This window comes from Microchirus variegatus, assembly GCF_963457635.1.
Source record: "Microchirus variegatus genome assembly, chromosome: 16".
Classification (NCBI taxonomy): Eukaryota; Metazoa; Chordata; class Actinopteri; order Pleuronectiformes; family Soleidae; genus Microchirus; species Microchirus variegatus.
In genome coordinates, this window is record NC_139817.1 from 18,932,676 (window position 1) to 18,959,781 (window position 27,106).

General features: G+C 39.5%; 2 protein-coding genes across 2 annotated transcripts in view; one reads left to right on the forward strand and one right to left on the reverse strand.

The window, feature by feature from the left end:
* Positions 1-16,655, reverse strand: part of crb2a (crumbs cell polarity complex component 2a) — a gene marked incomplete at both ends in the record, with an annotated part of 34,538 nt that extends 17,883 nt beyond the window's left edge. Inside the window, 2 exons of the mRNA XM_083902176.1 lie at positions 1,866-2,558; positions 16,589-16,655. Coding sequence (XP_083758302.1) covers positions 1,866-2,558; positions 16,589-16,655 — 760 coding nt within the window. The remainder of the gene's footprint in view (positions 1-1,865; positions 2,559-16,588) is intronic.
* Positions 16,656-19,949: 3,294 nt separating this feature from the next.
* Positions 19,950-25,100, forward strand: LOC310937974 (nudC domain-containing protein 3-like; the record flags this gene model as incomplete). The annotated part of the gene is given in 7 exon segments (XM_083902364.1): positions 19,950-20,147; positions 20,889-21,232; positions 22,990-23,122; positions 24,142-24,285; positions 24,362-24,534; positions 24,536-24,548; positions 24,981-25,100. Coding segments are annotated over 7 exon segments (1,125 nt in total).
* Positions 25,101-27,106: the final 2,006 nt, after the last annotated feature.

Genomic DNA, 27,106 nt, shown 5'->3' on the forward strand with positions numbered 1-27,106 from the left:
ATACATTTAGGCACCCTTGTCATTTTATTGGTTTCAATACCTTTAACACTAATTATTGGAACTCAAAATTGGTTTGGCAACCTCAATGACCCTTGACCTCCATACACAGGTGAATCCAATCATGAGAAAGAGTATTTAAGGAGGCCAATTGTAAATGTTTCACCTCTTTGCAACTTCTCTGTGTGGCAACACGGGAGCCTCAAAACAACTCTCAAATGACCTGGAAACAATGATTGTTCAACATCATGGTTTAGGGGAAGGATACAGAAAGCTATCTCAGAGATTTAAGCTCTCAGTTTCAACTGTGAGGAACATTGTGAGGAATTGGAAGACCACAGGCACAGTTCTAGTTAAGGCCTGAAGTGGCAGACCAAGAAAAATCTCAGATAAGCAGAGGAGAAGGATGGCGAGTCACAGTCAACCAACAGACCAGCTCCAAAGACCTACAACATCATCTTGCTGCAGATGGTGTCACTGTGTATCGTTCAACTATTCAGCCCACCTCACCAGTGGCGGCTCCTGAAGAAAATTTCAGGGGGGGGGGGGGGGGCATTTTTTACTGATAATGATTAAGGTGACCCATTGAATAGGTGCAGAAAAAAAGACAGTATCAATTTGTTGTTAGATGATTAACAGTACTTCTTGTGTCCACTAGATAGCAACTTGATAAACAAAACATATTTACATTAATCTAATGTTGTATGATGTAAAATAGCTAAACACAAGATGTGTCCATCAACCACCTAAAGACAGGGGCAGCATATTAAGTCAAGTATTTATGAACTGACCAAGGATCAAGAGGAACAAGAGCTTAGTACTAAGGATCTTTGGAATTGCTTAGGACAAAAAGTATATTTCTCCTAGTTGGTGGGGCGTCCCTATACACCGTCAGCCCCTGCATTTTACACAAGGAGATGCTGTATGGAAGAGTATTGCAGAAAAAGCCTTTTTTCTGCACCTGCCACAGAGTCGCTTGAGGACATTTGGAATAAGGTGCTGTGGACTGATGAAACTAAAATAAAGTTAAAAGGGCCGTTATGCATGGCAGAAAAAGAACACAGCATTCCAAGAAAAACACTTGCTACCTACAGTAGAATTGGGTGGCAGTTCCATCATGCTGTGGGGCTGTGTGGCCAGTGCAGGGACTGGGAATCTTGTTAAAGTTGGGGTTGCATGGATTCCACTCAATATCAACAGATTCTGGAGAACAATGTCCAGGAATCAGTGACAAAGGTGAAGTTGTGCCAGGGCTGGATCTTTCATCAAGACAACGACCCTAAACACTGCTCAGAATCTACTCAGGCATTCATGCAGAGGAACAAATACAACGTTCTGGAATGGTCATCTCAGTCCCCAGACCTGAATATTATTGAAAATGTGTGGTGTGATTTAAAGCGGACTGTCCATGCTCGGAAACCATCAAACCTGACTGAACTGGAGATGTTTTGTAAAAGAGAATGGTCCAAAAAACCTTCCACCAGAATCTAATTGGAAGCTATAGGAAGTGTTTAGAGGCTGTTTTTTCTGCAAAAGGAGGATGCACAAAATGTTTCTTTTGTGGTGCCTAAACTTATGCACATGCCTAATTTTGTTTAAATAATTCTTGCACACTTTGTGTAAATCATATAAACCTTATTTCACTTCTCAAATATCACTGTGTTTGTCTCCTATATGATATATTTAACTGAAATTTCCTATTCAAACAACCAATGATTTATAAAGGCATAATGGCAATTGACCATGGATGCTCTGTGCTGCATGTGCACTAAGGGGTGAAGGTAAGCCATGGACTGGTTATGGTTAAGGTTAGAGGTAAGGCTTTATTTTGGCAATGACAAACGTGTGCATGTGTGTGAGAGTTTTACCTGTAAAGCCTGCCAGGCACTCACACTCATAGTGGTCCTTCTCATTGATGCACGTGGCGTTGTTCTCACAGGGTCGTGACACACACTCATTGATGTCAATCTCACAGTTGTAGCCCTGAAACCCAGGTACACAGAAACAGTGGAACTCTGCCACTCCATCGATACAGATGGCTCCATTCTGACAAGGCTCTGATAAACACTCGTTCACATCTTCCTCACAAGTCCTCCCCTGGAACCCTGGTGCACAGCGGCAGGAAAATCCCTCCGGTCGTAATAAACAAGTCCCGTTGTTCTTGCAGGGTTCGTCAATGCAGTCAGTTACATGTGTGCTGCAGCCTCGTCCTCCAAACCCAGCAGGACATCTGCAGAAATATCCGTTCAGCTGGTCGATGCACATCGAGCGAGGTCCAGAGCAGGGGTTGCTCTGACACTCATCCACTTCCTCTGTGCAGTTGTCACCTGTAAGTCCATGTGGGCAGATACAGTGGTATTGTGTGGTACCAGGCCTGCTAGTACAGTCTTCACATGGTGCAAAAGAGCAGGCATCGTAGAGTTCATCACAGTTTTTGCCCATGTATCGAACGCCTTCTCTGGCACATAAGCAGGCATAATCGTCCATTGTGTCCACACAGGTAGCTCCATTGTGGCAGGGTGCAGACAAACATCTGTCTGAAGTGGCATCACAGAGGATTCCTTCAACAACAGAGAGGAGACATGATGGTAAATAACAGAGAATTGATTTCGTTCACACATATACAGAAAAACCTGAGTGGATCAATTTTTACTATTTATGTGTTTTCAAGGGAGTGCACTGTTCTCTCTGCTACTGTTCTCTCTGTTGCTGTTCTCTCTGATCTCACTGCTGCTGTTCTCTCTGCTGTTCTCTCTGCAGCTGTTCTCTCTGCAACTGTTCTCACTGCTGCTGTTATCTGCTGTTCTCTCTGCTGTTCTCACTGCTGCTGTTCTCTCTGCTGTTCTCTATGCAGCTGTTCTCACTGCTGCTGTTCTCTGCTGTTCTCTATGCAGCTGTTCTCTCTGCTGTTCTCACTGCTGCTGTTCTCTCTGCAGCTGTTCTCTCTGCTGTTCTCTCTGCAACTGTTCTCACTGCTGCTGTTCTCTCTGCTGTTCTCTCTGCTGTTCTTTCTGCTGTTCTCTCTGCAGCTGTTCTCACTGCTGCTGTTCTCTCTGCTGTTCTCTATGCAGCTGTTCTCACTGCTGCTGTTCTCTGCTGTTCTCTGTTGTTCTCACTGCTGCTGTTCTCGCTCTGCTGTTCTCTCTGCTGCTGTTCTCACTGCTGCTATTCTCTGCTGTTCTCACTGCTGCTGTTCTCTCTGCTGTTCTCTATGCAGCTGTTCTCACTGCTGCTGTTCTCTCTGCAACTGTTCTCACTGATGCTGTTCTCCCTGCTGTTCTCGCTCTGCTGTTCTCTCTCTGCTGTTCTCTCTGCTGCTGTTCTCTCTGCTGCTGTTCTCACTGCTGCTGTTCTCAGCTGTTCTCTCTGCTGTTCTCGCTCTGCTGTTTTCTCTGCTGCTGTTCTCAGCTGTTCTCTCTGCTGTTTAGCACATGCATCACTTTTGAATCACTATTTAACAGTCATGTGATTGTAATGCAGTGTCTAAAGTCCTGAAGAAAGTGTGGAGCTTCAGTCAGCGTAGAAGAGATAGTTTTGATTCCACAGCAGTGTTATGTCCTGTTGGGTTTCACATAATTTACTGCCCACTAGTGGCAGCAGCAGGCCTTGCAGCTGAAGTGGAGGTGAGAAACAGTTTTCAGACTCCAGCTCGTTACAAACAAACAGCCCTGACACAGTTCTCACATAATGATACTATGCAATTATAATATGCACACATTGGACAATACATGTACAGATTGTGTCATCAGTGGAAAGAAACCTTGGGTTACTTAACATGAGGTGCCATTTGTAAAGCAGCACATGCTGAAAATAACTGCAACATTTTGTCACATTTAGCTTCAAACAATGTTTGAAAAAGTGATGTGAATTTTTGAAAGTCACTTTTAGCACATTTACAACAATATTTGTTCACTTAGAAATGTATTCAATAGTTAAATCTAAATATTAAATGTTACACCTAAATGTTCAATGTTAAATATAAATGTTAAATATAAATATAAACATAAACCTTAAATATAAATCCAAATATTAAATCTAAATGCTAAATCTTAATCTTAATCTTAATCTAAATGCTAAATATAAATATAACACTTGAACATACATTATAGTGATAATATTAATTTAGCATTTAGTCTTAACATCTAGATGTAGATTTAGCATTAAGAGTTGACATTTAGATTTAGCTTTTATATTAACATTTAGCATTTAGAGTTAACATTTATATGTACATATAATATTCATATTTATATAAATATATTATACACATATATATTTAACATTTAGATTCAACATTTAACATACAGGTGTAACATTTAATATTCAGATTTAACTATTTAATACATTTCTCAGTTAGCAAATATTGTTGTAAATGTGCTAAAAAAGTGGCTTTCAAAAACTCACACCACTTTTTGAGACATTGTTAGAAGCTTAATGTGACAAAAGTAGCATTTTCAGCATGTGCCACATTACAAACGGCACCTCATAACTTCACATATTATGTTTGACTCTGTACACTGAAAAGGATAATCCCTTTGTAGAAAGAAAGGGACAGAGAGCTGAAGTCAGAATATAACAAGATTCATAAGAAAGACTTTCAGCACAGGGAAGACAATGCACCACTAGTTTTGTTATTTTTATCTCAAATGTTGTGATCGTTGTCATCTGAGTCATCTTCCAGTGACATTAACCCTTAGTGTTCACACGGCACAAATCTGTGCCGCCGGTGCACCCATGGTAAATTGCCGTGGGAATAATACACAACTGCTGAGTCTGAGTCAGTAATCATTCATTTTATATCACATTTCTAGTAGTGATATAAAGTAGCAATAATTGTGCAGAAGTCACACAATAAAAGTGTTTTTCTTTTGTTTTTGTTCATGAAAACAAGTCAAGTGAACTTTGACTGTGACGTACTTCCAAATTTCACAAATTCAATTTGATTTTAAACATTTTTGTACTTCTTGCTCAGGTGTGTTTACAGTATATCGTTGGTGAAAATGAAAAACAAATGTTGCATCAGATTGTCTAGTTTGTGCTGAAAAAAAAGGATGTATGACACTCTATGCTGTACATTCTCATAGCCTCTGTATATACTGTTTAAACATAGTAATGGAAAAAAAGCATCCAAAATGTGTTCCAAGGGTTAATTTGTGTTCCATTCCAGTTTTAAGAGAGTGACAGGTTGTGCTATTGTTCAAGTGTAAGGGTTGATCACACTGGCAAGTGCAAATAATTGTACTGCGCTGTTCATTATCCTCCATGAATAGACATTCTCAAAATGTTTTTTTTAACCACGAGGTCTCTGTGAGTCTACATTCCTTTTATTAGGCCAATGTCAGCTCCCTGAACAAAATAACCTCACCCACCACTAACAGCCTCCCAGCCCCCAACACTTTGATCAGTGTCCCACTTGTAAATCCTCACTGAAGGGGAAGTTATTAACAATGAAGGGAGTTGAGGGAAGAATGGGGCCAGAGAAAGAAAGAATATTTGTCAGATAAACAGTGAAAATGGTTGTTTCTTTTCATCATTGGGCAGCAGATAGAATCAGTCCACTTTCAGACAGTCAAACTGTATGCACCACTGAGGCCCTTGTGTCCCTACATATCATTAGAGGGCAGGAGTTGTGGGTCCTCATCACAATATGGCCCCTGCTCACTCCTGTCGGCTGTGTCACCAGCATGTAAATGGGTATAAAGACAAAGATCCTTTATTGATCCCCATGGAAGAAATTCAGGATTTACAGACATTACAGAGAGCTATGTACAGAATAAAAAACAACAACAATAAGTAATAGCAAAAACTAAATAATGGGCCACTGACTGACATCAAAATTTAAGGCAAACTCTATACAGTTGAATGCAAAAGTTTGGGCACCCCTGTAAATGTTCATGATTTTCCTTTATAAATCATTGGTTGTTTGGACAAGAAAGTTCAGTTAAATATATCATATAGGAGACAAACACAGTGATATTTGAGAAGTGAAATAAAGTTTATATGATTTACAGAAAGTGTGCAAGAATTATTTAAACAAAATTAGGCATGTGCATACGTTTAGGCACCCTTGAAATTTTATTGATTTCAATACCTTATCACTAATTGTTGGAACTCAACATTGGTTTGGTAACCTCAGTGACCCTTGACCTCCATACACAGGTGAATCCAATCATAAGAAAGAGTATTTAAGGAGGTCAATTGTAAGTGTTTCTCCTCTTTGCATCTTCTCTGAAGAGTGGCAACATGGGAGCCTCAAAACAACTCTCAAATGACCTGAAAACCATGATTGTTCAACATCATTGTTTAGGGGAAGGATACAGAAAGCTATCTCAGAGATTTAAGCTTTCAGTTTCAACTGTGAGGAACATTGTTAGGAATCGGAAGACCACAGGCACAGTTCTAGTTAAGGCCTGAAGTGGCAGACCAAGAAAAATCTCAGATAAGCAGAGGCGAAGGATGGTGAGAACAGTCACAGTCAACCCACAGACCAGCTCCAAAGACCTACAACATCATCTTGCTGCAGATGGTGTTACTGTGCATCGTTTAACTATTCAGCAAACTTTACACAAGGAGATGCTGTATGGAAGAGTAATGCAGAAAAAGCCTCTTCTCTGCATGACTCTTCTGTGAGGTTTGCTAAAGCACATTTGGACAATCCAGCATTTTGAAATGGGGTTAGGGTTAGGTGCTGTGGACTGATGAAACTAAAATAGAGATATTTGGACAAAAAAAGGGGCCGTTATGCATGGCGGAAAAAGTACACAGCATTCCAAGAAAAACACTTGCTACCTACAGTAACATTGGGTGGTGGTTCCATCATGCTGTGGGGCTGTGTGGCCAGTGCAGGGACTGTGAATCTTGTTAAAATTGGGGTTGCATGGATTCCACTCAATATCAGCAGATTCTGGAGAACAATGTCCAGGAATCAGTGACAAAGGTGAAGTTGTGTCGGGGCTGGATCTTTCAACAAGACAACGACCCTAAAAACTGCTCAAAATCTACTAAGGCATTCATGCAGAGGAACAAATACAACGTTCTGGAATGGCCATCTGATTTAAAGTGGGCTGTCCATGATCGGAAACCATCAAACCTGACTGAACTGGAGATGTTTTGCAAAGAAGAATGGTCCAAAATACCTTCCACCAGAATCCAGACTAATAAGAAGCTATAGGAAGCGTTTAGAGGCTGTTATTTCTGCAAAAGGAGGATGCGCAAAATGTTTCTTTTGTGGTGCCTAAACTTATGCACATGCCTAATTTTGTTTAAATCATTCTTGCACACTTTCTGTCAATCATATAAACTTTATTTCACTTCTCATATATCACTGTTTGTCTCCTTTGTGATATATTTAACGGAAATTTCTTATCTAAACAACCAATGATTTAAAGGAAAATCATGAAAATTTACAGAGGTGCCCAAACTTTTGCATACCACTGTATACATACACGCCTGGGATGATCCACTGCAGCACACTGTTGCACCATGATGATGCACTACAAGGGCATTAATGATGTTTCACAGCACGGCGACCTCTGATTTTATCTGTTGCTCAATAATGACAAACTTTTTCAAGAAACAACAAGAGTGACAATGTGAATGGACTACAAAGTATTACAATGGCGTATAGAAGTATACACAATAATAATACTATCAAAATAGTATTTAATTATCCTATGAATATACTATTATTACAATATCTGTAGCTTCCCATACACAAGCATCCATTCTTACATACACGTGCACAACATACAGCATGTCGAGGAGTTGGCCGTCTACGGAAGAGGATTAGGGCCACATGTAAAACAGAAACAAAAACGAGCATTAATAAAGAATTCTGACTTTTTTCTCGGAATTCATGCTGTTTTATTTTTTTATTTTTTCAACATGTGGCCCTAATCCTCTTCTGTAGATATAACAGAAGGTGTTAAAGAGCCTTCATCCCTTATATAACATTGTAATCCTCTGTATTTTTGATCGTCTCTAGCTGTTAATTACACCAAGCTGCCGTCTGCTTGTAAACCTGAAGAACTCAAACATTAAATGAATCCCTTGTTTTATGAAGCAAGAGCTTTTCTTCTTCTTTACTCTTCCATACCTTTCCCTTCACAGACACAAGCCTAGCCCTGTATTTATTTTTGTGGTTTGAAGATCTTTTCATAAAGATATGGGATGCATCTGTTAGTTTGTCCTCTAGATTCACCTCCAGACCATCTGTCAAACATAATAAACTAATCACCTTCACCAATTAATCCTTGTGAAGCAGGGTGAATTCCAATTCCTTGCTTAACCCACAATCTTGCAATACGTGCAAGTGCTGTCCCGATTCTCAGAAAAATTAAGTTGAGGGGCAAGTTTAAGGGCTGTATCGCCCTCAATATTGAGATTTTCAGAGACCACCCTTGGGAGCAAGGACTACCCAGAATGCATTGCCATAACAAAGATGGCGCCGAAAGCAGCGAAACGAGTACGCTACAAATTAAGCATTTTCTTTGTTAATAGAGATATAAAAATTATGAAAACCATTGTATTATCTTAGTTTAGGCCCATATTATAGATTACTGACATCATTGTTGCGTAACATTTATTTTTATTTTACGATCTTTTGTCAACAGCCGGCCGGTGCGGACAAGCGATCGTTTGCTATGGTTTACTTTTCAATAAGCCGTGGTGTGTGGTAACTGTCAGCTGAATATGTCCGTGGTTTTGGTATTTGTATGAGTATCATCTTATAACTTTACTGACAACCTAATAACTTGACTGACAAACGGAATAAATAATCGTGACGTAAATGTGTTCTTCTTCTTCTTTTTTGGAGTTGACAGACTGGACGCAGCTTTGGCGTTATTCTGCCCCCTACAGTCTGAAGACGTATCTGCATTTAAGGGGTGTCCCATTTCTAAGTGACAAAATAACCCTCAACACTTGGTTTTGAGGGCCAGTTAAGATTAAGGGTTGAGCTTGAGGGTTAAGATTGAGGGTTAAGATAGGAATTGGAATTGGCCCTAAAAGTACAGTATATCCCTCAACCTCTCAACTGCTATTATGCAAAAATAGCAGTTAAAAGCAACCCATGCGTCATAAAATGTCTTCATGTGACCTTTTTAAAAAAAAACATCATGTCATGTAAATAAAGTTGCTTGTTGAGTGGGAGTGAAAGCCTTCTCATTATCATCCTCATCAAAGTAAACCCACACAATGTGGTTTGTGAGATAGTGTAATAGGAAATGTGTGGTTTGGTGATGCATGTGTTGTTCTTGTTCCTTGTGATTTGTTATTATACATATGATTTAAATAAGATAAAGTGACAGGTTATAAGAACAAGATGTTGTTTTTGCTGATATGGTCCAGAAACTATTCACAGAGACTTTCTTATTCAACCAATAAACCAATAAGCTAGTCATCACGTTTAGCATCACGTTCTGGTAGGTTGCCAGGTAGTGATAACATCACAATACTACATCCCCCTTTTTAAATCATTGCACCAATCTAACACAATATTAAATAAAGTGTCACATGTAACAAAATTGTTTTTAAAAAATTCTAATGCAGCAAATTATTTGACCTTTTAAGCAAATGGAATCTTGGTTAATGGATCGTTAACTTTGCAATTAAAAATCTCCCTTATAACCTTATAACTTCAAAGGTCACTTTTTAACTTTACCTCTGAAAAATCAGGATCAATTATATAAGATATTCATGATGATATTTGACAGAATTTCAAAGTGAAACCGTCGGAGAGCCTCTGCGTCGTCTCCAGCTACACAAAATATTTTTTAAGAAGAAGAGGGGGTCGTGGGCCATGTTTTCATTATAAAATGATATTATGTGGAGGGGGCTGCATGTGGCCCATGGGCCGCCAGTTTTACTCCCCTGCTCAAGCTCTTGGTTTTCTCTTTTCTGTCCCCTTAATCTCTGTGATCTCGTCTCTACAGTTACAATACTGGACATCTCTTTCTTACTCACAGGTGAGTTTCTCATGAGCTTGTGTACCTGAACATCAATGCCTTCGCTCAGGTCGGTTAAGTCAGTTTAAAGTGATTTTCTGGGCAACATGTCTGCCACAGGGATATACTTCAGGGTAGTGCATAATAGTCACAGGTGCAGCTGCAGAGGCTTCACAGATCATTTTGGCAGTTTTTTTTTCCATTACTATGTTTAAACATACAGTATATACATAGCCTATAGGAATGTGCAACATAGAGCGTCTTATATCCTTTTTCTGATGAAAAAAAATAATTTTCATCAATCATATAAACACACCTAAGGAAAAAGTAATCAAAATCGGATTGAAGAAGAGAAGACAAAAAAGACAATTTTTTAAAGCCTGAATATGTACTACTATCTACTATCACTGCACAGCTGTACAGCTCTTTTACTTTTACTTACAAATCTGTGTTCTTGTATTTATATGGTTATACATTTTAAGTGTTAATAGTTTATATTTAGAGATTGTTGTTTGTCATGCACCAATGACACCAGAACAAATTCCTTGTATGTGTTAAATCGTACTTGGCAATAAAAGCTTTTTCTGATTCTGATTCCGATTTCTGATTCTGATGTGACCTATAAACACACCCCGGAGGCCCGTTGCACAAAACTTGGCCTACGTTAAGACTAGCAAAGGTATTTTTAAAAAAAATTGAGACTTTCCCCTGCATTTTTTGGGCAATCTACTCTCAAAAATGCGACCTTTTTACATTTGGTTATGATCATTTTTATGTGCATTTGCAAATACAGCTCCTATATTAAGTAGAGGGGCAGACGTATTAGGCTCGGTCAGCAATTTCAGAACTTCTTCTGTCATGAGCCAGACCGCCTCACCGTCAGCAATCGCCGGTTTTGTGTCCGACCTGGGTGGACTGCTGTCAGGTGGGAGAACTTTAAGAATGAGGTTATTGTCCCCGGGGGAGTGGTGTGAGCATTTTAGGATGTCGTGATCATCGCTGCTGTCAATCATGTGAGAGGTCAGTCGTTGTTGTTGTCGATGAGGATTCTGATTGGCTTGCATGGCTTTCTCCTTCTTCCTACCCTGCCGCCCACAGGCTTGCCGTAGTTATGATGGCTCTCGACAGCTTATTTATGTGGATTAATATAAACAGAAACTTTTTTGAAAACGATGATGTGTGTCCTCAGCTCTACAATAAAAACAGCTTTACAATTTCACACATGAAGACTGTATTTGACTATTCAAAGGGAATGGCATCAGTGTATTTTTGAATTAAAATTCAATTTGATCAGTGTAAAAAGTGTGTGAGCTTTGGTCTCAATGTCCAAAAAGAGGCCCAAAAAATTTAAACTAGGAGTGACATTACAGTAAGAACCACATGTTGACTTTGACTTTCAACTTCTCAGTTTTCAGAAAGAAAATCCGATGCACAAACGTTACATAATTCTGGTAATGCAAAGTATGCAAAGATACGCTCGGTGTTAAAGGGTTAGGTTAAGCCATAGGTTTTATAAAGCACCAGTATACTTGATAAATACGATCTATCTTGTGTTTATTTTTTGATTTTGTTATTATATAGACAATCTATTATCATTTTATGCAAAATAATTTAGCACATACATTTTTTTCTCTTTGTCCTTCATTTACTTGGTTGGTTTATGTTTTGTTTTATTTTAACTCCCAAACTCCGAGAGAGAGTATGGAGCTGCCTATTCTTCTTTGAATGAGGACAATAAGAATAATCACATGTTTCTTTTCAGCACTGTAGCCAGGCTGACAGAGCCACAGCTCTACTGAACACTGCACAGTGCAAGAGCTTTAGAAGCTCCAGGTGCACAGTTAGACCGTTCCTCCCCTATAGATCTCCCTGAGTTAACATCATTAGTTTCATCATCTAAACCAGGGGTTCTCAAAGTTTTGATACCTGATGGCCAATTTAGGAACCCAACATTGGACTGAGGGCTGCCAAAGGAAAAAAAGAAGAAAAAAAACCAGAAAGAAATCCCATTTGTAATAATTTTAATAACCGGATTGCAGTTCTACAGTTTAGCGTTAAGTAATATAAGCGTTAATATAATGTAATTTAAACATTAATATAATAACGCTTTGTAATTTACTGGGTAATTACCCAGTATTTTGGCCATTGTTCTTACCTTCTAATTACAGGTTAATACCAAGTGACACATTTCTGTTACCATATATTTACTGGGTAAATAGCTAGTAATTGGGGGCTGTAGCTACCTGCTTATTACCAGCATATAACCCAATAATACACAAAAATTCACTACATAGAAACCAGGTAGATACCCAGTATTTTTGTTTACACTTATTGGTCTGTATCCAGTAATGTCCAATAAACATTTAACTAGCTCCTGGATTAAAACTATCAACTGTAATTCACTGTGGGCCGCCAGAAATGTTTCTGCGGGCCGCCATTGGCCCCGCGGCCGCACTTTGAGAATCAATCGACCTGTCAGTTAGATCCCATCCCCACTAAACTGTTTAAAGATGTTTTCCCTTAAACTAACAGCTCTATATTAAATCAAATCAATATATCCTTATTAACTGGATATGTGCATCAATCGTAGAAGTTATTAAACTCCTTCTCAAAAAAGCCAGATGTTTTAATTAATGTTTGATAAACTGGATATTATATATAACTGGAGTTGTTTCCCCTCTCCAGTGATAGTGTTGCTCATTATGTGGGTTTCCCGTCTCTCTATGATTGTAAAAGTTTTATGTACAGAGCCTTGAGATAATGTATGCTGTAATTTGGCGCTATACAAATAAAATTTTATTGAATTGAATTGAATTTATTGATGTAAAAAAATCAACAAACAAATCCTGCACTGTACCTTTAAGCCTACCACCATGAGTCAGCTGTGCCTGGTGTTTTTTGTCATATCTATTTGAGTGTGAGGTTTCTCGTCCCCATCAGTCCAAAGTGTGGACACTAACTGTGTTTGAAGCGTACAGATTACAGTGGCACGTTCGAGAGTGTTTGCCATCTGTGCACGAGAAGAGAACCAGGTGGCTGTCAAGGGTTTCAAGATTAGGTTCAAGTCTTCTTTATCCGAGAAACAGATGAGGATAAACATGTTAATTGGGTGTGGAGGTGACGCTGTGCGTGCTTGTTGACAATAAAAAATGTGTATGTAACCAGTGCTGCATGCAACAAAAGTGACTGTTGTTCACTTTTGTCTTCACTCTAAATATCTTTAAACTAGGTTAGTGTATATTAATGTCAGGCATATAAAACACATTGTGATTGCAATTAAAAAGACAAACTCTGCATTCCTGTTCCTGTGATAGAAGCTAAACATACGCACAGCACTTTCTGTGTTGGTGTCAGTGCAGCAGGTGCATCATGAGGTGTGATATTGTTAAATATGTTGTTGATATTGGCTGCTAACGTACCTCAAAACCACCTGAGCATAAGGTCACACACACCACTCCTCTCCCATACAGTCAGCCTCTCTCCAGTTCCCCACTGCTGCTGAAATCTCAGAACTCCATAAATCCAAGCCCTCCAACCTCCCCACAGCTCTGGTCAACCCCCTTCATTTCTACCATCATCCATTCTTCACTCACCACTGGAGTTGTTCCCTCACTCTTCAAAACTGCAGCTGTCACCCCAATATTGAAAAACAAAAACAATCTGAATAATAACTAATAAAGTTAAACTTTACTGGATGTTATATGTCCCTTTACAAACAAACAAACAGAAAACATTGCCAAAGTCAACATTAAAAAAACCCTCTGTTTTATTAGTGGTTCCTTTATCTAACATAAAAATAATAACCTATTTCGAGTTAGTGGTCTGTCCTCATTGTTTATATAGTTCTTGTTTTGTACTAATTGTTACGGTGGCCCTGAAGTGAAAATCACCAACACAAATAGGAAACCACAACATTAACTAAAACAAAACAGCATATATAACACATGCACCTACCTTTGCCAATGCAGTTAATGTTGTTGTGTGTTATGTTAATTTTGTTGTGTTTCAGTTAATGTTTGGTTTTAGTTAATGTTGTGTAAGTTAATGTAATTAATGTTGTGTTTTAACGGGCCACCATGAATCACAGCTTTACCATCTTCTCTTTACCTATTTCCCAAATCGACTCTGCAACTTACTTTCCCTCCCCCTCTTTCAACTGAGCAGGTTTGGTGGCCTCCCTGACCTCAACATTTATTCTCTCTTGTAATCCCTCTGAATCTTCAAGCCAATCCCTTTGCTCCTCTAATCTCCTGGTGCCAGGACACCTGCACAGACTACAGCTCCAATCTTCAGACTCCATCATGTGTCTAGTCTCTCACCTACTTTGAGGTGACTGTGGCTCTGAGGCAGTCTGGCTCATCCCCGAGTACTTCTACACGCAGTTGAAGTATAAATGTTCATGTCACAAAGTCAACTTGTGTCACAGTGACCTTACATTTCACCAGCTTCCCTTTCTCAAACTGTCATAACACATTTATCAGAGATCACATAAATAGGAATACTCTAGGTCAGGGGACTCACACTCAAATGACCTGGGTGTCAATGAACCTCTAGTCTGGTCGGGGGGGGGGGGGGGGGGGGGGGGTCATATCATTACCAATATCAATAGGCATATTAATCATCTGATTCAAACATTTCAAACAGCTGAAAGAAGATGATCTACTTAAAAGCTTTTAGAAGTAGATCAGTTCAGCTATCGTCTCCCTGCAGCAATTCTTAAGCCTCATGAGAACTGAGAGCAAGACTTGTGCGAGAGTTGAGTGACAGTGATGGTTTTAGTTTACATAAAATAGAGTGTCACAGTTGCCCCATAGGATTACAAAAGTAGCCATTTCCACCATGTCATGTCTGACAGCCCAACTGAGTGAAAACCTATAGAATTTCCCTTTGACTATAAACTGAACAATACTATGAAAAAGTCCAAGGGCTCCACCAGTTTTGTTGTTTTTATCTTTGTCAAATTCTGTGATCAATGGCATTTGTTTGGAAGGATGTGACACATTTTGTGTGTATACAATGGATTTGTATACACAACTGATGTCAGCTTATGCCTGTTTTAATTGTGTTTTAGACATTTGACTGGATGGTGCAAAACAACTGAAGCTTTCAATTATTGGTCCTGATGCTCAACATGGAAATGTGATGATAAACTGAAAGCAATGAAGCCCTGCCCAACAACGTTGAAACATTGGTGTTATATTAGACTCTGAGCTAACATTAAACATTTACGCATTTAGCAGACATTTTTTATCCAAAGTGACTTACAAAAGAGGAATAAACTTCACAGAAGTAGTCTTGGAAAGAACTCCACTAGAAAGGAACAGTGGAACGACAGATGGTGAGAGTACAGAGGAGAGAGCTGGGTCTTCAAGAGCGTCTTGAGACAGGGACGCCTCGATGGGTCATTCCACCAGCGTGGAACAACACACAAAAAGAGTCTGGATTTTCTGGATTGTGCAGGGTGTTGTCACCGCCAGACAACAATCCTTGGATGAACAGAGTCGTCGAGGGGTAACATAGGATAACCTTTAGGAGAGCATTTAAGTAGGTGGGAGCAGACCCATGGAGCACTTTGTAGGCTAGCATCAGTGAATTTGAATTTATGCAGGTGGCTAAGCCAGTGGAGCTGACAGACTGTACACCGAGAGTTTAAGTGCTGAAGTCCCGAATCACTTTGTAAGTCAACATTAAATGACAAAAAGTTATATCTAATTCTACCAGATGTTTCCACTCAATGACCCCACCCTTTACTCTGTCATGTTTCTCATACAATGAAAATCTTGTTCTCTCTGAAAAGAGTAAATGCAGAATCCTTGTCCAACCTGAACTCACTTCATGTTTTGTCACTTTCAACTGAAGAAAGACTTCTTGACCCCATGATGTATCTCAATTTATACACAGATGAATATAAATGAACATAAGCTTCTTTCTCCTCTGTTTGAGTATGAATGACTAAGAGACACTGCAGCTGATTTGGACCCAGTCATGTTTCAATGCTTTCATGTTTTTTTTTTTTTGTTTTTTTTTACCATATTGTATTTTATTTTTATTCTATTTTTTACTCTTATCTTACATTTTACTTCTTTTTACTTATATTAGAGCATATTGTATTTTATTTTATTCTATTTCTTACTCTATCTTACATTTTACTTCTTTTTACTTGTATTAGAGCATATTTTTACCTTATTGTATTTTATTTTATTAGAGTCTTACTTATATTTAGAGTGTGATTTGTTTACCATATTGTATTTTATTTTTTACCCTATTTTTACTCTTATCTTTACGTTGTCTTTCTTCTTACTTATTATGCCCTTGCACATTTCTGCACCTCTTGTCGCCTTAATTGAGCTGTTGTAAATGTGTGTTTCCCCCCCCGGGGGAGGAATAAAGTCATTCAATTCAATTCAATTCAAACAAGCACCCTCCAAAAACACTCAGTATTGATGGAGTAGCGTCTTCATGAGCACTGATGACATTCCTCGATCCTAAGACCTGCTCCTGTTCACTCGTACACTATGTTAGTATGAGAATCGTCCCTGCTCCTCCAGTCTATCCAGTAAACAATCGAACAACTGCTGTATTAAAGCAATAGGTTAGATGATTCAAGCGAGTGACCACACATGATTTAGACCCCGGTAGTAGTTACTCACCCCATTTGAACATCATGGTCGTCAGCAGCAGTGTCTTTAGATTCACATGAACTTTTCCCAGCTCCATGGTTCAACTGCTGAACCTGACCTGTAGAGGAATATCAGGTGATGGGTAGAAAAAAGTGAAGTAATTAATCCTATTTTTGTGGCATGCTACTGTTTGATGAAAAAGCTCCTCACTGTGTTACTGTTGCCCTGTGCTTAGAGGCAGGCATGCTTCACACTGACTTTGCTTGGCTAGTAATGAGTGTGAAGCCAACAGCACTCCCAGTGCTGGACTCACAGGGTGTAATCAGCCATGAGAGCGCAGAGACATCAGCAAAACATGAGCTGGATTAACACCAGCACATACTGACGAGACAAGACACTGTATAGAGACAAACATAAAGGAATAAAGGAAAGTAGTTCTATATGAAAAGAAAAATGTGGACATTCTAAAAGGGTTATTAAAAAACAAGCAAAAAATAGAAATTCATTTGTAGTGAGTATGGCACTCAGTTTCCAGTTATGTAGAGTCAGGGTAGCTGCACTTCTGTAAAAATATTACTGGTATTACATTTGTGTCAGCAATCAAAAGATACAAGCCAGAATAGCACAGCTTAGGTTCTGGAACAAACCCTCAGCACATTAATATTCAGGAGTTTCCCTGTGTGAGAGACAATGGGCAGGTTAGGGCTTAGTCATAGCCCGATATATGGTAAAGGTTCCGCCTGAAACCCTTATGGAGGGTTCCACCAAGAACCCTTTTAAAACCCTTTATTCAGGAAAGTGGTTTTAAAGGGTTCTCTGGATCAAAATGGTTCTTACAGGAACCATTAGTGTTACCAAGAACTCTTGAAAAACACTTTCTTCGAGAAAGTGTTTTTCAGAAGCAAATGGTTCCAGGTAGAACCTCAGCCCTCGTAGAAGAACCCTTTTGGAACCCTTATTTCTAGCATTGTAGCATTGCGTTGTATTCACAGTGCAGTCCAGTGGATCCAGGCCATGTATTAGTTACCAGCTCATTAGTGTCTTCAGCAGCTTTAGTGTGCAGCTTAGCAGTTAGGCACCCATCACTTGGCCTGTAAGAGACCCCTTTTACTCCCTCCATTCCCCAGCCCTCCCTGAACACCAGCTGCCCCTGACACACCCAAAACTGGACAATGTACACACAAGGAAACATTTAAAAAATAACAAATAACAAATAACCCATACAGCCAGGGTAAGGAAAAACAGAATATCCAAAGGACCAAACAGAATAAATATCAAACTAAAAGTGCCCTGGAAAATCCAGGGGTTGTGGCAGTGATCTCTGAACTGGGACAATGGCTCCAGCAGAACAGACCGAACTGAAAGCAGTATTACAGCTCCTGGTGCAGGTGAGGCAAAATTCAGCACCTGAATTTATAAACGAGTGCACTCATACATACAGTACAATACATGACACTAGAAGAGACAACATCTCATTCTGTTTTCACACTTTACAGCAAAGTGAGTCACATTTGATTACACAGTCTTCCAAGTAACCACTATGTAATCCCCCTTAAATGCAAACTGTGGTAAAATACAGCATGGCACATGCTGTATTTTACCACAGTTTGCAGTGACAAATGGCAACCAGAGCAAATCAGTTGTTGCTGTCCTTGAGAGGATTTGGCCTAATCAGCAATAGATTAAAAAAAAAAACAATGCCACATTCGTTATAAATCAGGCATATGAAAGACAATGCAATGTGCTGCTGCCAGGTTACAATCTATTTAACTCAGATCAATCTGTTTTTCTTTTCTTTTCTTAACTCTAATACAAATGACTTTCCTGTTTACTACAATGACCTGACATGACGTTCTTGGTCATGTGCAGAACAGCACAGACACATGTAAGCGGAGATAGAAAACATTGTGGTTCATGTAGGATGTTGTGATCTGAATGTGTCTGCCACTTTCTTTCTTTTAACTGCTAAGTTATAGAAAGGATGACTTCAATCTATGAACTGTGTGGTCTTAGGAGATTAATGCATAAATAGCTGACTGAGCTGTGTGCATTGCCCCTGTGCCTTTATTTTAAAGCCTTTTAAAACATCTAACCCTGGAAATTCCTTATTGTTATTCCACTTACTGTTTTGGCTGTCTTTCTTCAAGTGTCAAATGTGCAGCTTGATTGGGAGACTACAGGCATATATTTCTCAGTGATATGTCTCATAATTTAGTAATATTTAGCTTTATATATATATATATGTGTGTGTGTATCTTGAAGTGAAGCTACTGAACTGTCAGAAGAGAAAGCCATTACATTACTTTTTTTTTGCTACTGAGTGACCCAATTTCTGGTGTTTTGATGAACTTAGCGAATGAATGTTCTGCCTTCAATTTCTGTCAGAGGAATCACAGCTAAATACTAGTCACCACAGGGCAACCTAACTAATACTGAATCATCCTAAATTTATTGTATTGCTTTATAGACAGCAAAAAACTAATAAGCATTTTAATTATTCTTAGCATTTTATTTTATTCTTTTTTTTTAACAAATTGAACAGTCTGCACACATGCTGCAATTATGCACAGTATATTTATCGAGACACTTGTGCAAATGCAGTGTCAATTCAGTTCAATATGATTTGTCATTGTCTTGTGTCTGTGGGCATTTGTGCAATCATTGGTCATTGCTGTTCAAACATCACAATCTGTCTAATTCAGCAGGCGACATGAGTGGTAGACGTGTAGAATGGAGTCGCTCTCTTGTCATACAACTTCACTGGTAGCCTTGAAATGCTCCCCTATACATATCCCAACAAAAATTATACTTCAAATCCAGTGGTTTTGTCAGCCCTGAAAATATGTACACAGTTTCAAATGACATCTGACATCTAAGCTCATACATTCTTCAATCTGACCCCTCTCCACTTGCTAAAAGTAAACACAAAGTGAACTGGAAGTCCAGTTTGGATAAAGCTAATTGTTTATTTTTCCATTTTTTCCTTTTACCCTTTGATGTTGGTCTTTTTTTTGTTGTCAGTTGGCTTTTGCAGAATTTTCAAACTGGACATGTTTAAGTTTGCATAAAGACGTTAATATTGTGCTTTTAAAAAAAACAGCCCAAATCACAAAATGTATCTTCCGACAAGAAAAAGTGATTGAAACCTATAGAAACCAGAAATTCCAAGATAATACATCTAAATAATCTCTTTAATAGAAATGGTTGCTATGATACAGATGTAGTGAACTAAATGTCTTTCATCCTTTGAAGTCCATTTTGCCTGGGTATCCTTCTAGTATCATTTTTATTTTGCTGTCTGTCAAATCACTTTGTTTTGTTTGTGTTTCTTTAAGTGCTTATATAAAATAATATTTTGTTTTCGTGCTGGATTAAAACGTGAAAAGCCCCCATGGAGTCACAGCGGGAGATGACAGAGATGTATGACTCTGCTCTGCTGGGAATCCTGCAGCGTATTGGAAACATCCGGGACTTCCTTCAGATCTACTTCGGGTTTTTGTATCGCAAAACTGACTTTTATCGCCTCCTGTCGAGTCCCAAAGACAAGATGGGCTTCCCTCCTGGTGTAGTGGAAAAGATGGTGCTCAAGGTGTTTGTCAGCATCAACCTACAATGACACATCAAGATTAATTTGTTATTAATTAATTACATTTAGCTTAAATATCTAACTATTGACCTGCCAAATGTCATACATTAAGGTGAAATGTGTGCCATTTGCCATTGTGTTGAAAATGTGTTGAAAAAAAAAATAGGTCCCCATTTTGCCAAATGCTCCAAAGTTCTTAATCACAGTTCGAATAAAGCTCCGAAGCACCACCAAATGATGAAGCCCCAAAAAATTAAATTATTTGGGAAGAAGAAGAACATCTTCTTTAAGGAACTCAACCTTTAACAGACCAATATATTATGTTTGTTTATTAAAACGGGGAGGAGTCTGGGACGATGAGTGACACTAGTGTCACTAGCATGGACTAAGCGAATAGAAAAATGTGAATGCAGTAGCTGCTGATTGCACCATCAGAGAGGCTGTAGATTCACCAACATAATGATTTCAATACAATACACTTAAGTGAAGATTTGTAAACAAATAACATTACTATACCCATACACACTGGTTTACTTTAGGAGTTTGGTGACACTTTAACTTTATTATGTATGCATTGTCAACAGTACAAAGACAGTAGTGTTCATGTAGAGTAAGTTGAGCAACTATACTTTGATGGTAAATTAGAAAAAAGTACACCAATATACACTCATTGCTAATAAAAAAGTAAATGGCATGTACTTGATCTGTGTTAATGCTAATCCTTATCTTCCATTTCGTCCACAGTCATTTAAGCTGTTTGAAAAGCTGGCAGAGCAGGACAGAGAGAGACAGTTGGTCCAGATACAAAAGAGAGCAGAGAGTAGGTCTGTTCCTGCAGCAGTTCAGGAGCTGGAGGTCGTCTCTGAGCATCACCAGAAGACAGAGGAGAGAGGGGAGCTGAGCATAGAGGGAGCCGAGATGGAGAACAACAACTCCCCCCTGGATGCTGGGGATGTCTCAGTCCCTGCAGCCACAGAAGCGACCGTCAGCCCTCAGCCTGATGCTGACAGCAGTGGCGGCAGTGAAGTTCCAGGGCCATCAGCTCAGGGAGACCAGGCAGCTGCGGCCAGCACTGACTCAGCAGAGGAGTGAGTGACACCCTGCTGTCCATGTCCATCAATCAAAACACTGTACTTTCAGACATGCTAACAATGTCACAATCTAATGAGAAAACAATATTAATTAAGCATTAACAAATCTACATATGATATTTAATGCAATATCCTAATGGTAATAGAGCTCTGAGTAGCTTCCATGTTGACTGAGATGCACTGTGATTGCTGAGGCTCACATGCAGCTTATAAAAACACTTAAAAATACAAAGAACTAAGGCACTGGGTTAGGGTGACATCAGTTCGAATGGATGTACTTCTCAGGCCATAGTCCGAGACAGGCAATCAGACAACTTGCCAAGTCCGAGTATACATACTTGCTGAGGAGAAAATCCATTTATTGGCCGTGTATGTCTGGCTCAAACTGTAGGTGGTGCTGTATCTCTCTATAAGCTAGTGCCTATTTAATCGGTTCCCTGTTGACCTTTACATCACAGACAAACAAACATGGCAAGATGGACGGTGAGATGGATCGTGATGTGGTTCTGTATGTTTCGTACCTGCTGTATATCTCGTCTCTTCATCAGTCCAAACATGGGTCTTGTCCATAGCTTTAACTCTAGTTGACGCCATTGTGTTGTTTGTTATTTTCCGGCAACAGGACTGCAGTTTATACATCTGCACGGTAGCACAGTCGGTTATAGGTTGGTCCCTTGTGTCTTAGATGCATTGGCGTATACACGCAGGAGTAATCGGACTATAATTCGCATTATCAAGGTATGTTTAGTCCGACTAAGACTATCCTGTTTTCTGACAGACTAACAGACCAAATTATTTTCTTAGTCCAACTAAAATTAATCTTTAAACATGCATTTAAACGTACTGACTTGATTTTAAACATCAGCAAACATCTTCCCGTGAAGGTAATGGTCTCAATCACTACTCAACTGTTCTTCAATAGAACATGATGTTGATTTTCATTCTCACGCATACACACACATATACACAGAGAGAGAGAGCTCTTCCCCTTCGGCTGTGCCAAGACATTAGATTTTATTTTGTATACATTTCTTTTCATATATGAATACCCCTACAGACTGCATCCAGGGGATTTGGGGCTGCATGGTGCAGGAACAGCAGCAGCTGTGAATGAACACAGTCAGGCAGTTGTTCAGGGAGTGCTCAATTTGCTTGGCTGCATTTTTGATATCTGACCAATAGGATTGTGAAGTCCCACTGAACGTTATGGTTTATTATCAAATTTTTTGTCATTAAAGACTCTTTCTGTTCACCTTTTCCCCATTAATTTGTCTAATGATTGTGATAGAAGTGAAGGGCCTAATTTGTGATAATCTCCAGTCCCACGAACCAGTCCGTTATGTATCAGCTCTGATAACTTGTCTCCATAGTTGCAGTCTTGTGCTAATTTCCTTAGCAGCGCTAATGTTCCATTACTGTTTCTCCAGGCTTCCTGTCTCTGGAATTTTAAATTGATATGCACAAGTTTGCACAATCTTGCTGGTTTGGGCATGAAATGGTCCTTTAACATCAAAAGTCTTATCTCCTGGCTTGACACAGCATTTTTTTTGTCTACTGTCTGTTTAAACCAACGTATAACAACTGGTCTTGCAGTGCTACCGAGTGGACCTGCCAACTAACCTATATTACTGTGAATCTCACTGTTTCAACACATTCATTAACATGAACCTGTTTTGTCAATTTAAGGCAAAACACGCAGGAAGAAGATAAATATGTTGTGAGGTAAACTTTCTGTGTATATGCTGTTGTTTCAGGAGTCAGGAGAGATTTCAGTCGGACCCAGACAGTTACAACGGGGCAGTGAGAGAAAACTACAGCTGGTCCCAGGACTACACTGATGTGGAGGTCCACGTGTTTGTGCCCAAGACAGTGGTTAAAGGCTTTCAGGTAATCACACTTATTCAACCACACAACATACCAGGAACACCGTTCTCTGTTCACTGGTGCGACATAGACCCTTTTGTTAGTTAGTCCTGATGGTAGCACAAAAGCAAACATCTAGTATCAAATTCATAACAAATCATTCGCACTTGCTGTGATTTAACCAAAATGTATGCCCAACATTTGGAGAACCTTTTGTACATTTCACTGGTAGAAACTATGAAGTCCATCCATCTTTCACCTTTTCACTTTATAACACAATAGTTTATCGTTAGAACGATATACTTTTGACGTTATAACATGATAGTAATATGCAATCATTTATTTTTCTTCTCATGGCAGATTTGGTGTGTAACATTACAGAATTTTATCTGAATATGTTTATATTAATTATATGTTTGACAGCATTTCAAATTCTGCCCTTGTGTAAACAATTTCACACGGCAGTTTTAAAGGGACACTATGTAGTATTTATGGGATAACCCAAAATCCACTTTTTTATACATATTATGTGCTCCTGCATTGTCTAGTCGATGTATAATAGTTTTTGTTTCATTTTCGTAGTGTTTCAAAAAGTCATGTAAAATAACACGGTCGCGGGCCGTGGTTGCATTGCCACTGTTAGCAGTGAGACGCCATGTTTCTACCGGAGCCTGTAAGGACAAACGCGAGAGAACAAATCAAGCGTCTCTTTACTTGTAGCGGAAGTCCCGCCTCCTCTCTCTCCGCTTCGTCTGCTACAGTCGCGGTAGCTCGCCCTCTCCCTCGCCTCACGAACCTCATCTGCTGACACGGAGAAAGACGACGAGGACGACATTTGACCAGCTGCGGATACCGTAGCGCTCAGGGAAGGGAGGGGGTGAGCAGAGCAGCAGGTCTTTGTTGTAAATTTCAGCCTCTCCTCTAGATGGCACTATAAACTACTTACTTCACCTTTAAATCTCACGTGATGCCAAATGCTTACGTATATTGTGTGTGACATCAGGGCCATAAATCTGTTTTGCTGTCACTTTGGCTGTCCTCAGGTCAGCGTCAGTCTGCAGACCAGCAGCGTTCAAGTGAGCATGAGGGATGGAGCCACGGAAGAAATACTGATGAAGGGAGAATTCACACACAAGATCAACACAGAGAACTCTCTGTGGAGCCTGGAACCTGGACGATGTGTGAACGTGAGTCAACTCACCGTCCAGGCGCAAAACCAATAACTTTTTTATTCAATACACACAACTGTGCTTCGGCTTCCAGCTGTCACTAAACAAGGACTTGGAGGTTTGGTGGAGTGCAGTGCTGAAAGGGGAGAGGGAGATTGATGTGAACCACATCAACCGCGAGCGCTCCATGGCAACAGTCGATGAGGAGGAGCATGCGGTGATGGACAGACTCACCTTTGAAAACCATCAGAAGCTGCAAGGCAAACCAGAGTCATGAAAAGGTGAGAAAACAGCATAAACAAAAAGTCTATTCGGAAATCAGATGTTTTATATGTTATTAAGAATAACATTATAGTCACCTTTTCAAAGCAGTACTTTCACTTCAATGGAACGGTCAGGCGTAGCGATACGTTTGTCCATCGTGTATCTAGATATTGATGCTAGATATCTAGATTTATCCTATATACAGTATATCTTTGGACTTTAGTAGAAGAGACTGACATCACATTAAAATGAAGAGGTGCATGTCTGAATAGACCTCTTCATTTTATTGTGATGACAGTCCCTTCCACTGAGGTCCAATGTGCTTAAAAAATTTTTAACACGTTTTCATTGTCCATTACTAACACTGGTGTTCAATTACTGTTACAATATTAACTAGATGCCACTGTGATCTTCATTAGCACAATCCCCATCGCCATGTGTCGCCACAGAAAGTGCATGAGATGCTGAAGAAGGGCTGGGAAGCTGAAGGTTCACCTTCCATAGGGCAGCAGTTCATCAGACACAGTGCAGTTCTGAGACGCAGCCACTGCTTAAGCAACATGAACTGAATCTGTGACGTTTTGCTGCTTTGTCGGAGGTTCGTCCTTCACTGTACGAGCAGAGCTCAAGCTGCTCACTCTGACCAGGATCTGAAACCTGATATACTGTATGTTGCTGACTCTGTAGAGCCTGAATCATGAAAATGATGTGTTTTCATCAAACTGATTGTAGTTTGCTAACACGCATCAGTCAACATAAAAAAACTTCTTTTCAAAACATTATATCAAACATTGACACAAATTGTACTGCTTCCCCGTTTGATTGAGAATGTAAATGATCTGCATTTCTATAGCATTGTTCTCGTCTTGATGACCACTCAAAGCTGCTTCACACGGAGCCAGGAATCAAACCCCCAACCTCCCAGTTGAAACACAACTCGCTCTACCGATGAAGCTGTGTCTCAATCTTCCCAAATGAGGATTCCCTCTCACTCATGAGGAGATGGAAGTCGTGTGTGTGAAATGAGAGTCTCGCCCACACAACTTAGAGGTAGAGTCTGTCTGTTCTGAGGTGTTAATCGCTGCCCTCTACAGTTCAAAGTCCTGAATCAGTTCTCCTGCCCTTGAAGTCTGATTTAAGGTGTTATCCAAAACATCCCAAAAATCTGATAAACACAAAAAAATAAAACAAATAGAAAATATATTTCATTTTTTAACATAGTCAAAGGAGGAACTAGAGATGATGCATGTGATGCATCTCAGAGTACAACAATTTCCCTTATATGTTGAAAATTCTTCAGAACTAAACCCTGTCTAAATAGTATGAAGAATGAGCTGAAATGAAGTCCCTGTCCATATTAAATGATACAAAAGCTTCAAAATGATATCATAATTATATTTCTTTTTTTTTTTCTCCATTTGTGTTTAGTTTATTATTATTTATAATTATTCAGGCTCCACCAAGCAGGTTGAGGTTCTCGTGCTGTTGCAATAAAGTTTTTTTTTTTTAATTCTCTGTTGCTCTTTACTTGTGGGATAGCCTACACCGATGTATAAAATGGGCAAACGCATGAGGAGCCGTCAATTCTTGTGTCAAGTGGGACACGCTCATGACGCAGTGAAAGATTACGACGACATCCAGGTGACGAATCCAGACCCTGAATTGAGAATTGAGTCACCAGCACCCCCTAAATTCAATGGAAGCAATGGCTGTGGCTCCGACAAACTTTTTTGGTGCCAGGAGCTGACTTTAAAAAGGTTGCCTCACTGAATTGTATGAACAACAGAGTGACTGTATTTTATATCTGGTACATTCAAACAAGAGTTCCACAGAACGAGTCATTTTTATTTATAGCAGGAGAGGTTCTCCTCTACAGAGACCACCATTATGAAGGTATATTTGGTGCAAAAGTCACAAACACATGTAACATGCGCACACTAAAGTCACAAATGTGTAACCGTAAAGTTGAAGTTGTAAAAAAATGTTATACCTTGTTAACACAAATCCTTGTTACAGGTACACAAATTCTATCCTGTGTATCACAAATTCCAGCAGTCATGCACTCGACACTTTTGCTGCAATAGTTGCGGTGCAGTTGGTGCAAACCACATTCACACACTTGTGTACCAGGTACACAAATCCTTGTTACAGGTACACAACTACAAGTCAATCGATACAAGTGCTCGAATCTTCTTCTACAAGTTTCAGATACTTTTTCTCCTCGCTAGGTGGTATAAGTGGTGCAAAAGGATTTGTAACTTTTGCACGCCGAGTGAATCGATCGATAAGAAAACAAGGCTTAGGCCGTTTCTCAATATCCATACTTGGGCATACTTGTCCGTACTTGCGTACCCCCGTACTTGTGAAAACGTCATCAGCCTCAGTCCAAGTTCTGTTCCAATTCTCAAGAACGCGAGCATCGAGTACGGTTCTCATACCCGGAAGTGTTCTCGCTCCGCCCATTTTACCAAGTATGCATCGGGTGGTGACTTGAGCGTACTTGGGAAAGCCATATATCCCAGAATGCATTTCGGCAGAACAAAGCAGGATAAAATACAAATATAAACCTGAAATA